The 15631-nt window shown below is 37.3% G+C and overlaps 1 protein-coding gene across 2 annotated transcripts in view; it reads left to right on the top strand.

The window, feature by feature from the left end:
- The first annotated feature begins 386 nt into the window (after positions 1 to 386).
- Positions 387 to 15631, top strand: part of LOC127636796 (stAR-related lipid transfer protein 13-like) — a 49056-nt gene continuing 33811 nt past the window's right edge. The window contains exon 1 of one of the 2 annotated variants that reach the window (XM_052117533.1): positions 387 to 753. In XM_052117533.1, coding sequence (XP_051973493.1) covers positions 630 to 753 — 124 coding nt within the window. In that variant the 5' untranslated portion in view covers positions 387 to 629. Of the gene's footprint in view, positions 754 to 4839; positions 5194 to 15631 lie in introns of those variants that run through there. The other variant, XM_052117532.1, reaches the window with a different exon arrangement.

Genomic DNA, 15631 nt, shown 5'->3' with positions numbered 1-15631 from the left:
AATTATTTATTTATTTGCATTTTCAGTGTTAACATTCTACTCGCACTAATTACACTACAAAATGACGTTGAATAGTGCAGAAGCCTGTGGTTTGGGATGCACAGAGACTTGAGGTATGGTCTTTTGACTTGAGTAACTTGTAGCTAAGTAATCACCTACCAACCATCCAGAACACCCTAGCAATCAAGGCAGAGTTTTGTACTGCATTTTCTTAAAAGAAATGTAAAAAAAAAAAATAATTCCTTGTCAAGATTTTCCTGTCAGTTGATACTGCATTTGCGGGGAGAGAGAGAGAGAGAGAGAGAGAGAGAGAGAGAGAGAGAGCGAGCACCATGGGACTCTGCATTGCATAGTGCTTGGAAACTTCACACGGCTGTTACCGCTGTCATATTGCGCTTATGAGAGCATGAAACCTACTGGAGTGGATTCTCTGTCCGATGTAGTCTCGTGCCGGAGCGCAATATAAACAAGCTTCGCCTTTTCATTTGCTGCAAGGTGACGTAGCGCCGCGTATCAGGTGAAGTGACGACAACTGCGGCACCAGAGTCCCGACCGACCGGGGCGGATAACGGATAACGGTACGCGTATAGGAAACCCGGGCACGACGCGAATATGTGTCACCATTCACAATGACAACGAAGCGAAAGTCGAGCAAACTGCAGCTGCGGAGGTCCATCAGCGAACAGCTGCGCGACTCCACATCGAAAGCCTGGGATTTACTCTGGAGAAATATACGGGACAAACGACTGGCAGGTCAGTGACGGTATCAAGCCAACTCCAGAATCAACTTTTCGTCATTTAATCATATACCTGGCACATGGGGGTTCCATTGATGTTTTGGGAAGGTCAAGTTTTGACGTTCATGGCCATGTTGTCCTCTTGGATGCTGTTTAATAACTTGGCATGTTTTGAATGTTAATGATATCTATAAATAATTGAAAAAATAACACTGACACTGCGCTACACCGGTCGATATAATTCTGTTCGCATCGTTTTCTCCTGCAGCCGCATTTGTGGTAATGCAATTACATGATGTCTGCCTCTTAAGTGAATTAAATGATCTGCATTCCTGCGGAAAACTTTAAATGATGGTGTCACGATTTTTACCTTTATAAAATATTTTTCCATACTTTAAAATGTTTTTGTGCAAATGTAGGCCATCATATTACACAGAGTGTAATTCAATTTAAATAGGCTACTTCAGTTCTCAGCTCAACATAAAACTATTGTATTGTTGTAGTAGCTCAAAATGTCACATTCTTCACCTATTGTAATTTTCTGCACACTCTGAAAAGTATGTATTCAGTCAGATGTATCATATTTCACAAATGTATGAAATTTACATTTTTGTTAGATTTGAATTAGATCTCAGCTCAACATAATAGTATTTTACTGAATAATTCCCAGTCTCACATTTTTTACCTACTGTATATTCTTCTACACACAAAGTATTTTTTGATTAAATGTATAAAATTGCTGTACTTTAGTACACAGCACAGTTTTCTACCATCAGGAATAAAGTAATGTGATCTTGTAAAACAGGGTCCATTATCACATAAATGGCAGTGCTTTGTTTACTCATCCATGGCTTTAAGTGAGGAAATGACAGAAAATGTTCGTTCATAAGCAATTTTGACTCACTGAGAGAGTAGAAACTCGCTTCTCTCCCCATCAACCCAGTAACCTCATTCTTTCTTTATAACTCGATTTCTATTCCAGCATTTGTATCTTTTGTGTAAACACCATATGTAAAGATGTATTTACTAAAAGTGTCATTTTTAATAGTGCTGTGAGCATACTAGTGCCACTTTTGAGTGGATTCTCATCGATATTGAGCATATGGATTGCAGTTACTGATAAAGTGTGTGGGATTATCTTGAGCAGTGTCCTCGCTGATTTAGACCAAGAACAACTCACCTCTGGTTGATCTGCAGTGAATTTAGCTCACTTGAGTGAATGCTCTTGATAACACAGGGCTTGTTTTCATGGATCATGCTCATGTTTAGGTAATTTTGGCACAGCCCTTTTGTAGGTGTCTTGGCTGGACTTCATGTTGTAGTGGTTAAGCAGACTGAAGGAAGTCCTCAGCTGAACTGAACGAATAATGAATGACTTCTTGAAAACGAAATTCATTCCATGAAAACCAGAGGGCAGTAATCCTCAAGTACTCCATCCAAAAAGTTATTTCAAAGCAGTACCTGTCTCTGACATGTACATCTGTATTCCTCCTATCATCCCTAGGGTAGAGTCAATTCTTAATATAATTTCTCATAATATTTCTTTAAAAATTAAATTGATGATTCAATAATATTATATTCTGTGGCTGGATTATAGACCTACTTTTCATTAGTGATTGGCTTGGGACTGTGCATGTTGTGATGCCATCAGCCAATCAGTTTTGTCATGATGTAATTGTTCTGCAGCTTCACAGTGATTAGTCACATGGCATTTACAGCTCAGGTGATTGGCTCAACAAATTCTATGGCCAAAATTGAGTGCCCAGAAGCAAAGATGGCAGAATTTAAAACACATACCTCTGGGGTAAGTGCCCCCACCGAGCAACTGCCTTTGAGATGAATGGAAATGGAAATGGATAGCTCTCTCCAGGTATTGTAGACCTCCTTGGATTGTATACATTTGTTTAAATATGTGCTAGCTGGAGGTTGATGGCTCCCCTTGCTGAGTCTGGTTCCTTCCAAGGATTCTTCCTCATCCAAACTAAACATCTTAGTAAGTTTTCCTTTCCATTGTCGCCTTTGGCTTGCTTACTGAGGGTTGTAAGGCATTATTCTTTGTAAAGCTGCTTTGGGAAAATATGTATTGTGAAAAGCACTATACAAATAAATAAATCAATAATATAAATGCATGCTGTAATGGTGATATGTTTTAGCAGCATCTTTTCTGGCTTGTCCATGCATGCCAAAAATACATCAAACATTTAAGCTGGGGAAATACAATACATGTTTTTTTTTTTTTTTGCATTTCAAATATTATCTTTATGGTTCAGTTGAATACGGACTGTTTGGAACTGTTGATCCCCTGGGGCTCTGCTGGGTGCATATGATGCTTGCTCTCGTGCTTCTTCTGGTGGAGAGCTCAGAAGAGCCAGGTCTATTCTGAGGAATTAAAGTAAAGCCCTGAGCACCCTACAGGAATCTCCCAAGACCAATTAGATCTGAGCAGCACTGAGTGGGGGCAGAAAGAGTTGGGAAGAAAACAGGTCAGTGCTCTGTTAGCTTCTGGTCAAAAAAAAAAATAATAGCAATTTGTGACAAGCTAATTGGATGAATCTCATTAAACCTGTCAAGAATGTGTCACAAGTTATATTTTGATGAGAGGTCGACCGGTAGTGGATTTTGCCAATACCGATAACTAAAGTGGTGGAAAAGGCCAATAACCAATTAATTACCTGATAGTTTTTAAAACACTATTGATAGGATGTTATTCTTTCAGGGCCAGACATAGAGGCTATTAATACAATCTCAGATGTAATTTATTTGTGCAACCAAAATCCCAATAATAACCAGAAAACATTTGGTGAATAAAGGGACTCTTATTTTGAAATGACAGAGACTTAGCTCTGTTACAATGCTCTATATTAAGTATTAACCAAGCTATTTATAGCCTGTATATTTACCAGATAAAGGGTTTTGTAAAAATATTGCACCAGAGGCAGTTTAATGGGGAATAAAGTTTATTATCAATCACAAGATATGAAGTTGGAAACACGATATATTTGCTGACGGGGCACATTTATGTGTAGTCGCATTTATCTTTGAACGCCCTCTCTTTAATTTAGAACACTTGATTATCTAATCAAAATAACAAAATATGCATTAAAGTGAGGATATAAATATGGATAAATATTGACAATGATGAAAGATTTAGATACATCAAATCCCCATGAGGTGTTAGTGATTGTTTTTATTTCACTTCCAGAGGCAGCTGTTATAGTGTAGAATCAGGTCATTCAAACTGTAGAATCCTTCACATAGGACGAATAAAAAAACGATCTGGATAGATTTTTGCAGGTAACCGATTGTTCCAAAAAGCAACTATCGGCACCAATTAAACAGTAAAACCGATATACCGGTTTACATAAAGTGATTACATAAAGTTTTTCTATATTTCGAATCTTTAAGATTTCTCGCATCGTGACTTTATTTTCATGACTAATAAGGACATTTCTCCCTCCCAATTTTCATAAAGGAAAAAAATACATTTTCAATGTGACAAAATAAAGATAATTTTAAAATTGCAAACTATATTGCCTTTATGCTGATAAAAAAATTAAAAAATGAATGGGATATCACCTTTGAAGGTAATGGGAATTTTAGGGTGAAATGTGTCGGACATGTTTTCAAAAGATTCTTTCATCAAATTTCTCTAGTGTTTATAAGACATCATAAGAATATCTAATGCTCTCAGTGTCGTATTGTCTGTTCAGGGGGTTCATGATGTCACCAACTCACATCTTATGTGTTTTTAATTTTAACCTTATGTTTTGAGAGTAGTTTTCGTGGTTTCTTTTTTATATATACATGCATACCATTATGAACAGCAGTTACTTTCAGGTGGTTATTTTCTCTTTTTTGGCTGAGAAAAGCCACACATACACAGTCTATACTTCAATACTTGAAACATACTCAAAAATCACTGAGGCAGGTTTTTGGCTACAGTTCAGTTGGTTGCACAATGCATCCCACACAATGCATCCCAATTGGCTCCTTTTCTGGTCACATGACCATTAAGTGGGTGGTTCAGATGAAAATGTGAACTCAAGTCAGAACTGACTTGCCTAGTTATGTTTGTGTCTGCATATTTGACAGAGATCAGTGAGTGTATGACACCTACTGTAATACATAGGAAAGGATCACCGCTTGGTAGTGCACATTATTAGACAACTTTCAATACTGTAGAAGTTAACACTGGAATGCTCACTGCATACTGTGTTTGTGCGTGAGTTTAGGGAGTGACTGATTGATAAGTCAGAGGGAAGCATTTTGGACAGTTGAGATATGGACACAATGCTGACTGATGTCTCAGACGAATGTATGGACAGTGAGTGTTTGGGAAGCATGACACCAGAAACTCAAGATATATACCTCAGACTGAATAGTCACCACAGGCGATCTGGACTACGCCTGGCTCGTATCATTGCTAGGCAACAGCTGCTGAGGAAGATATCCCAAGGTATGAGAGGTGCTCTGGTTAACTTTTTTGTTGAAACTACCCTTGTTTACCTGTCTTCAGGTTTAGACAGATTGCATGTCTTTCTTTTCCTCTTTCTATGGATTTGGGTCATGTTTAAAGTATCAACTTTGTCTCAGATGTTTTTCTTTTAAAATTCTTGAGGTGAAATAAAAATAGAAATGAGACAATTTTTGACATATATTAAGACTATAGAACTATGTGGATAGCATAGCCCAGATCATTTGGATTAGAGAGAATTTGATGAGAAATATTTGAGTTCATATTGAAATCTCTGACTTGTGATTGCAGAATTTGGTATCTTGGTAAATCTGAGCACATTTGGACACAGACTTGATATCTCTTGTGAAACATTAAATAAGACATGTGAGATTACTTTAGTTATGAAGTTTCCTTTAGAGTTATCCAGAGGAAAATCTCATTGATTAGTTAGATGTTGCTTTTACATACATTAATGGAATTCTCACATATGTCTAATTGTTTAAACTTATTTCACTTGTTTCTCTTTAAGTTACTGGTGTCTTGTTCTCAGGAGTATCATCAGGGAATCAGGAAACTCAAGCATAAGTCTCCATTCACTCTCTTTTTAATCTCATGGTCTTGGAGAAACAACTGAGACATAAAATCTCATTTGTGATATTTCTTACTTACGGGTCATTCTTGTTTTTGAATTGTTAGTGACCCTTAAGACAGTTGGAGCTTTGTGGGCATTTGTTACAAAATATTTTGTTCTGATTTGATTTGTCTCATTTGTCTTACATCTGTTTGTGTGAATTTGAAGCACTTTGCACTCAACTCTGACGTGCTAAGCTGATCCTCTGTTTTCAGTGGTAATACAGGCAAGAGGACAAAGTTTCCTTGTGTTGTAGATGTAAAGAGTCTTTGAGATTTTAGCACTTGAGAACAGCCTGTGCAAAACCAGTCCCAAATCCAAAGTATGAATAATGAATAACCCTTTTATATTTTAAGCTTATGATAGAAAAACACATGACCTGCATATGTTTGTGCATGCAGCACTTGTTCTAAATTGGTTTATTCCTCTGTTCTACATGCTTGAAGCTCTAACTATTTGGTTTGTATTGACCATTTATTAATTAAACTTATGACTAAGAAACATATAAACATTTAAATATGTCTAATAACACTAATGATGTTTACAGCAAGCTTTGGTTTGACAATAAAATGTTTTAGATGTCAATAGAAATATTTATACCTGCAGTGTGTGGCAGCTTTTAATTTTGCTTGAAATCTGCACATGCACGTACACAAATTCTCAGACACGCTGTATTAGTAAATGCTTGGACTATATGCTGGTTACACTGTCATTCGGCTTGTGGAGGTCTGGATGGCTGGAGAGTTCTTGTGAAATCATGGGCTTGTCCAGTCATGACTTTGGCATGTGGACACATACATATTCAACACCTCAACAGGGGAACGGTTTAGACAAGATTATTGATTTTACATTATTTACATCCCAGACTTTCTAAGTGAGTTGGCCTTCCATTTTACCAAAGCTGCTCGAATCAGTCTTGCATGTTTGACTTATATTCGACATAGCAGTGGTTTGTTTTAAATTAGATCAGTTATCTAAATGTTGAGGGAATAGATCAGCATTCCTCTTGAGATGCTAAAGCACTGTTTAGACATGAAAATGCAGACAATTTAGATGCTAAGATGTAAATTCTCTCTAGCTCAGTTTTAAAATTTAGTGCGCTACTTTGCTGCCTACTGCCTACATACTGTAGACAGCTACATTCTAAGGCAGCATCATAACTATCATGAAACCTCATAAGTGATTGAACACAAAAAGCACTCATTTGAGACATATCTTCAATTGAATTCAAAGGAGTTTGATGTTAGCTTGTTGCTAAGCTAACAGTGTGATATTCTAATAAGCTTAGAGGAATATTCCAGGTTCAATAAATTAAGCTCAGTCGACAGCATTTGTGGAAAATGTTGATAACCACAAAACTGTATTTAGACTCTAATATATTTAAAAAATCAAGGTTATAGTGAGACTCTTAAAATCCAAGTGAACAAGGCAAATTATTTGGAGGGTTTAAACACAGAAATGTGAAGCGTAGAATTTGATAAGGCACTTACATTAATTATTCTATTCAAACTTGTATATAAATTTAACTTTAAAGATGTTCAAATTATTGTTTTTACAGTCGTACTAGGGTTCACAGCGTTAAGTTGAAACTAAGTTGAAAAATTCTATATAACGTCTATATATTTCTATATAAGAAAAGGTTAGTAAGAGATTTTATCACATACTGTAAATACACACTGTATTGTTTACATCTTGCTACTATACTTTTGAAATAGTGAGTATTTTAATGTTTATAGATTGGCCCCATTCACTTCCATTGTAAGTGCCTCACTGCAACCTCGATTTTTTATTTGATTTAATTTTTTAAAGAAAAGGAGGGATGAGTCAAAACTATTGACTCATTAAAAAACTATTAATCGATTGAGCTTAACATGTACTTTACCTGAAATATTCCTTTTTAAAATGCATAGCATAAAATAGTATTTTTTTTATTTAACTGAGCCATTTTTATCGCTACTTTTTTAGTATTAAACTCGTGGAATTAATGTGTTTTTAGCGAAAACATATTAGTTTGGACATGGCAAAAAAATGTCCACCTTTTGGAACAACCTACACCTCTGGATTGCTCCTTTAATGCCTGCAAATGCTGCCTTCGTAGGCAGCTTACTTGGATTTGGAATAGAGCGTCTCTCTTTTTCTCAATCTTTTTCAAATCTTTACCTGACCTTTTTTGCCTGACTGCAGACTAAGTGTTAGCAGCTGTACTGTAAGTCGGATCCAAGAATACCCCATTCCATCAAAAACTGGGCCTGGTGCCTGTCATGCAGAGCACTTTGATAAAGCAGCTCTGCCACTGGGAGCAGTTTGAGCTAAATGTGGACTGAAGGCAATGCCATAATGAGACTGAAATATGAGCATCTCTTTATGAGTTGACTGTAGTATGTCTCTCGTACTTACAGTACTTCAGTGTAATGCATCTGAAATTTGATTTCCAAGGGCTTTGTTGTCAAGGTAAGATCAGAGTTTTATTATGCATGCTTTATAGCTCTGATCTGCTTTCTCCCAGAGTATTTTGTGTGATGTCACCCTATGTATTCAGTCAATCAGTCATTATTTGTTTGTATGGGCTACATCCCTTAAACATAATAATTGATGTATGTACTGTGAATTGGGAGAGGTGTGGTGTAGTTGTTAGATCTAGGCTGATAACTGAAAGGTTGTAGGTTTAAATCTTGCCATGGTTGATCTCTGTCAGCTGCCACTGTTTTTGCTTAAAGCAGAACGCTTATTCTCAGGTTGCTCCAGGGGCTCTTTCCCTGTAATTAGTGTACTGTATGTTGCTTTAGATATAAGTGTCTGCTAAATGACTATGTGCTACCATCTCCACACACACAAGTGGGCGGTGTTCATGTGTAGTGTGCAGCTGTGATAGTTTTCAACATTACTGCCAACTGCCTCAATATTCCTTTTTTGTTTGAATGAAAAATATTGAAAAATAATTAATGTTGGGCTGGTCAGGATGCTTAAATAAAAAGAGCAATGTTTTCACAACATTTACACTTTTCAGGGAAATCAACCTATGAATTGCTCACGTAAAGTTGTCTCTGCATATTAAAGACACTTCACCTTGATACCTTTAAATAAAAAAATGGAAAAGCATTTTATAGCACACATAGGCCAGTTATACCTTGGAGGTTCCTGTATGATTTGCAAACCTCTACAGTACTGCATCAGTCTGAATCAATTTCTTATCCAGCTATATGTTTTGCTGAAATGGTCGTGATCAGTGCCCTTATGCAGGGTGGATTCCTGGGTGATGAGCGTGTGCATCTGTCATATCAAGAGCTGCTGTGGCGTGCGTGTGGTTGCTTAACAGTGGTAAGGGTTATTGGGTTGGACTTCAGTGGGGCAGTGATTCAGTTCAGTCCTTTAATCCGAAAACAATAATCTCCTCTCATCCCTCACACTACAGCTCTCTGCTCTGCTGTCCGTGCAGCTAAGCATTTATCAAAACAATGACGCACTAAAGGTGGAACCTATCTCATGTTTTTTTGGAATGGCACGAAGTAGTCATGAGGCAGTAGCTTAAATGCTCCCTATGTTGTGAATCAGTATGCCATGAACACGAATTCGGGCACTGGTTAGGGTACTGATGCACTGAACATTGGGACACTTAAGACTCAATCACCTGCGACAGGTAAACGGGCTTGTGCATTCAAGCTCAACTGTTATTAATCAGCACCATCGCTGTATAAATTACACTATTGTTCATTTTCGACTAAGGTATTCAAAGGTACAGTGTTATTAGAACAGGTAAATGGCATAAATAAAGTCATAAAAATAGTGTATTTTAAACCTTTTAACAACTCAAATATTTAAAAGATTGTTTCACTTTAATGGGAATTATGAATGAAAGACATTACCAACAGCATCTCTTTAAAGAGATAAGATAAGGCTTGGACTGGGTTTTACACTTGTGGTCGTCATCTAACGACTTGAAAGACTTCAGCTCCCTGGTTTTACAGTGAATTTTGGGATTTTTTAGGGAGCGAACATTTCAGTGAACTTGAACATGTTTAGCTAAATCGACAGCATAAAATGTGGATTACCACAAATACAATTATTTCAATTTGCACACTGTATTAAATATTTTAGCCACAAGACATGTAAGCGCAGCATAGTTCTAGCAGGAAGACTAGCAGCTGTACATCGTCGCACCATTAGCTGGGTAATTCCCAGCCAATCACATGTAAGCAGTTGCTTTATAATTCTGCTCACAATCTATCCCATTGCTGTTTCAGTGTGCTAACCCGGCAACCTCCACCACCCCACCACCACTAGTTGAGTCCCGTCTTGCAAGGGGGTAGGCTCCTCGCCACTGCCTCCTATCTCAGGCAGGATATTACGGTTCCGAGTACAACTTCTTCGGACTGCCAAAGAGAGACATTACTTTTCTGTTTTATATTCCTCAAATAAATGTCATCTTAAATCTCACTCAAGTCTGCAAGTCTTCATGATAGAAAAACCATGTTAGCATTATTTTTGTGTGATAAACTTGCTTACTAACCTTAACTGTGTACATTTTTGCTCAGTATTTCAACTTTGTCATGACAATGTAACACTAGTAAACCCTGTAATCTGGTAAACTCTTTAAACAAAAACTACTAAACAACTAAAGCTGGTAAATTTAGGATTTTGTCATACTAAAATAATTTTGACACATATAATATTTACATCCTATGACTGTACTTTTGAAACATTGTGTATTTTAATATTTATGGACTGGCCCCATTCACTTGCACTTTAAGTGCCTTACTGTAACCGAGATTTATGCTTATTGTTAATAAGCGACCAGTCAATAATTTTTTTTGTGGTAATCAACATTATGCCACAATTGCTGTCCATTGAGCTTAACATGTATTGTTCCGGAACATTCCTTTTAAGAATAAAAATGACAAAATAAAAGGTAGTTTTAAGGATTTCAATACAATGCTCACCGTGATATCATCAAATTATTATTTACTATTTTAAATTCAGGTTTTTAAAAAAAAAAAAAAAAAATCAATTGGGAGTCAAAAAGGAGATATTAAAAATCATGGCTGATATTTCTTGTTTCAAAATTGTGTCACTGGAAATGGAAGGTCAAGTGCAGCGCATTACATTGTGAGATACAGTACCTGTTGCAGTATGCTAGTTTATGCAATTTGCATACTATGCACAGTATACATTCTAAATAATTCAGAAATAATAAGAGTTGTACAGAAGTATGCTATGATACTAAACAATGTGGTTTCACTTTGAGGAAAGGTTCTGTGGTCTCAGGTCTTGAAATGTTTTCCTTTCCTTGCTCTTCATTGCCCTCTGTTGGCTGAGCAGAGATATGACTGTACACGTATAGTGTTGTCATTTCAGTCTAGATACTGGATATGCAGCTGCAGCCTCGCAGCAGTTTCAGGACAGGAGTGAGGTTGGAGCAATGATATGCTAAATTGTATTCATTTGCAATATAAAACACACTTTACTGAGACAGTGTGTTCTCTTTTATCATGAACCCTTTTGCACACCTTGTAACAGGATTATTCAAGTGTTTTATCCATGACATATTTATGTTAAAAAGCAGTCTCCTGGCAGGCTGTACCAATAAAAACAGCCTATATTTTAAACTTGTATTATATGCATTTAACATTCAAACAAAATCAGTTTAAGAAAAATCACACTGTTGCAGTGTCAGTTGGACTGTGGTCACTAAGCTGCACCTTGTCAAAGCAGCACTCTGTGCACTGGCGATGCATGCATACTTCATCTTCTGTATTGCACGTTATACTTGAAAGGAGTGCAGGAGTGCAGAAAGGCTTTTTGTGGGGGCCAGGCCTCTTTTTGCAAGACTGTCAATCAGGAGACACATATTTACATGTTGGTAACACACACATGTTTTGCGGTCACTTGGCTTTGCGTTGCTATATAAAAAGGTCTGTACCTTGTAAACTGCCTGTAGGACATGCAGTGTTCTCGCTCTCATTTCTGCATGTAGGCTATATGGAGATCTTTTAAAGAACTGGTAAGTATTCTTCTTTGTTTTTCTCTTTCCTTTCTACTGTGTCCTTCTTCCCTGGGAGAAGAATGTTGTTTTCGTCCAACAGCAGAAAGGAATAAACTTTATATTTCTTTGCCTTCCCAGATTTTTTGCATGGTGGCAAGTGGTGTTTCTCACTGACTGTTAAGTTGATTCTTTTTTGCCGTTTTGCCATTGACTCATAGAAAAGTCTTCATAGACTTTTATCATTAGATTATTTTTTCTGTTTTTCTGTCTTCTTATCTCGGACTTAAGCTCCTCTGCTCTACAAGGGCTTGGTGGTGGTGATGTTGGTGGACTTTCCTGGTTTTGTGCTGAAACATGATGTTCTGGTGTGATACATTGCACTGACACTGGTCAGGCTTGATTTCCACTTCATGGTTAAACAAGTTTTCTGGGGATGAAGGGGTTAAGTTCATTACCACTTGTAGATTTCTTTTCTTTGTCCTGTATTTTAACTGTGCATTTCTCCATTATTGTCTAAGCTTTTCTCTTCATGATGGTGAAAGAGACTTCAATCTGAATGTTTTGATTTCTCTTTGTATCTGTTAACAGAGAAACAAAACAGTGTATTCAAATATTTTAAATACACATCCAATAATTAGATGAAATTAATTGTAATTAAGTATAATTATTAATTCTAATAATATAGACAACATTCATAATATTGTTGTCTTTAAAACAAGGATTATACAGGCTTGTGTGTGTGTGTGTGTGTGTGTGTGTGTGAGAGCGTGTATTTATCACTTTGTGGGGACCAAATGTCCCCATAAGGATAGTAAAACCCGAAATTTTTGACCTTGTGGGGACATTTTGTTGGTCCTCATGAGGAAAACAGGTTATAAATCATACTAAATTATGTTTTTTGAAAATGTAAAAATGCAGAAAGTTTTCTGTGAGGGTTAGGTTTAGGGGTAGGGTTAGGTTTAGGGGATAGAATATAAAGTTTGTACAGTATAAAACCATTATGTCTATGGAAAGTCCCCATAAAACATGGAAACACAACATGTGTGTGTGTGTGTGTGTGTGTGTGTGTGTGTGTGTGTGTGTGTGTGTGTGTGTGTGTGTGTGTGTGTGTGTGTGTGTGTGTGTGTCTTTCAGAGCTGAGAGCTGAGTGCATACTAAACCAATAAGTTTAATGTTTCTGTTTACTTTGTTTGTCTTTTTCTCAGGACTTCCTCTCTCCTTGCAGGATCTGTGTTTAATCTCTCTCTGTATCTCTGTGTTCTTTCTGCACTTCTCATCTTTCTACTGTATCTATCTGCCTGACTCAAGCTGAGAAAACAAAAGGGAAGCACATGTGTGAGTAAGTATGACAAATGGAGTAGGTAAGTATGGATAAAGTGTGACACATGGAGTAGGTAAGTATGGATTCTCCTGTGTTGAGTAGGAATACATCTTTTTTCATGTGATGATAGACATAAAAATTGTTAAAAAGGACAAAACACATTAAACTTAGCTATTAGTTATAAAATACAAGAATTAATTGATAGCTCAAATGACTACTTATTATGTGTGTATGAAAACACAGTTCATATCATATGATGTGGCAATTGGATCATATGAAGTGACAAGCAAAACCTGTCTCACAGTATGATGTAGTGTCACACCAAAATCGGGCCCTTATGCCAGCATCCTAACAACACACCCACTGCAACATGGTATCATAGATTTAAAAGTAGTAATGACAATACAGTTATTTATCTTTGGCCTTTTTATATAAAAAGCATCACACTAAAAGACACTGGGAAAGAGCACTGAAGTGGGAGTTCCAAAAGTTTTAAGACAACTCACCTTCCATGTGCTTCTGAGATGTTTTCTGTACTTCCTGGTTGAACAAGGTCCCCTCCTCCCCAAGAGTCTTCAAACAATTGCTTGTTTAAATATCACAATATAGTGTCGCACCATATGATATCAATTTCTGGGACAAAATCTTTTTGATCAGAGCTGACACAAAATATTATGCCTGGACTTTGAAAAGAGCAGACTCACAAATAGACATCTGTGTTATCATTCTGACCTTTATTGAGGAGAGTTGCATTTCATCCACCTGGATGATGCGACGGCAGCCATAGTGTGCCAGTGTGCTCATCACACACCAGCTATTGGTGGAGAGGAGAAAGTGGAGTGATACAGCCAATTCATGAAAGGGGTTTATTAGGAGGCCGTGCCTGATAAGAACCAGTGGGGGGAATTTGGCATGCATGAGCATACATTCAAAGACCCGGCATACTCATGACGAAGTGCTTCTTCGTTCTTCGCTCAGAGCCAAAAATAATTTGAAATGCTTTGTGAACATTCAGACACCAGTCACGCCATTGTGGGAGTGGTTTAAAGCATTTAAATATGAGGAAATTAGTTATCAGCCTCATTCTATGAGTAGAATTCACAGGAGATTTGTCATAATATGCACCAATTACAGTCTGATTACAATTGAGCGCTTCAATTAAGGATGGGAGTCCTCTTCAAGATTCTCGCTTTTTCTAAGAGCAGGTAGGCATCCTGGATAAAATAAGGGCATTTGGGCAAAAATGGGACAGCTGTAAAACTTAGCATCAATAAATATTTGGATGGCCTCATGAAAAACATCCATAAACACTCACATATGGTGAACATATGCAACTTTGCATCTTTACTATGACAACTAATGTGGTCGTGCTAGCAAAAGCGACTGCAGTCTGAACAGAAAACAAATCAAATCTGTCCACATATAACCTGCAGTTTAAACAGTAAATCTAAAAAAAAATCGAATTTGGTCCTGCTGTGTGAACAAAGTAGTGTAATTTGGGCTAAGCACTGTGCATGCACAAAGACTTCCATGCATGCAACAAATGCCCATTAACTATAAACATTTTTATCCTAAGTAATACAAAGGAATATAAGATTATGCATGTCCAGCCTGCTGAATTAAATTGTTTTTTCTCCATGCGGTACATTCATTATTCAAGAGTTCAATCTGCAGTTGTGTCTCGTAAAATCCAACAAATAATTCCTCTGGGTCCAGATCTCCTGCCGGAATTGCGATTTCTAAGGGAGATCCACCAATCAGAGAAGTTCCTAATTACCAATCGCTTTTTTTTATTTTTGAAAATGATTTGCATCAAATCAAATATTTTAATGTTATTAATCAATAATATAGCTTTCTGGTTTGGGTCAAGGCTGAGAAATATTGATTAAATATATATATTTTAAAATGCCTTTGGAGAAAATTAATGGGGAATATCTCATGCTTTTCCATGGGTGCTCAGGCATTCCCGGATCGGCGCCTGTGCTTGTGTCTGCCACATCTGTCTTCCTTCCCATCTCTCTCTCTCACACACACACACACACACACACACACACACACACACACACACACACACACACACACACACACACACACACACACACACACACACACGTGGGCTCGTCTTGTTCCCAGAAGGGAATGTGTGAGGACTCTGGGGAGTGTGCCCAGAGCCACTTAGCCCACACTTGACCCTCTGGTGTCACTCTCTCTCTCTCTCTCACACACACACACACACACACGCACACGCACAAACACGCGCACACACACGCAAACACATGCACACACATATAGTAATCTCTCATTTCTCCTGTCTTGTTATACATTTTTCTCCAGTGTTTTTTCCTTGAACTTCTTTCGTAACTTTGCCCCATAATTCCAATAACTAAGTGCATTAAGGAGAGAAAATGAAATAGAGGAACAGACTTTTAAATTGTTCTTTAAAGTCAACATGAAACAGCATTAGCAACCCTTTTAGCTTCCATAATGTGAGGTATTTCTTTGTAAA

The sequence above is a fragment of the Xyrauchen texanus genome, chromosome 44, assembly GCF_025860055.1.
Source record: "Xyrauchen texanus isolate HMW12.3.18 chromosome 44, RBS_HiC_50CHRs, whole genome shotgun sequence".
In the NCBI taxonomy this organism is placed as follows: domain Eukaryota; kingdom Metazoa; phylum Chordata; class Actinopteri; order Cypriniformes; family Catostomidae; genus Xyrauchen; species Xyrauchen texanus.
This window is presented reverse-complemented; position numbering and strand designations above follow the sequence as displayed.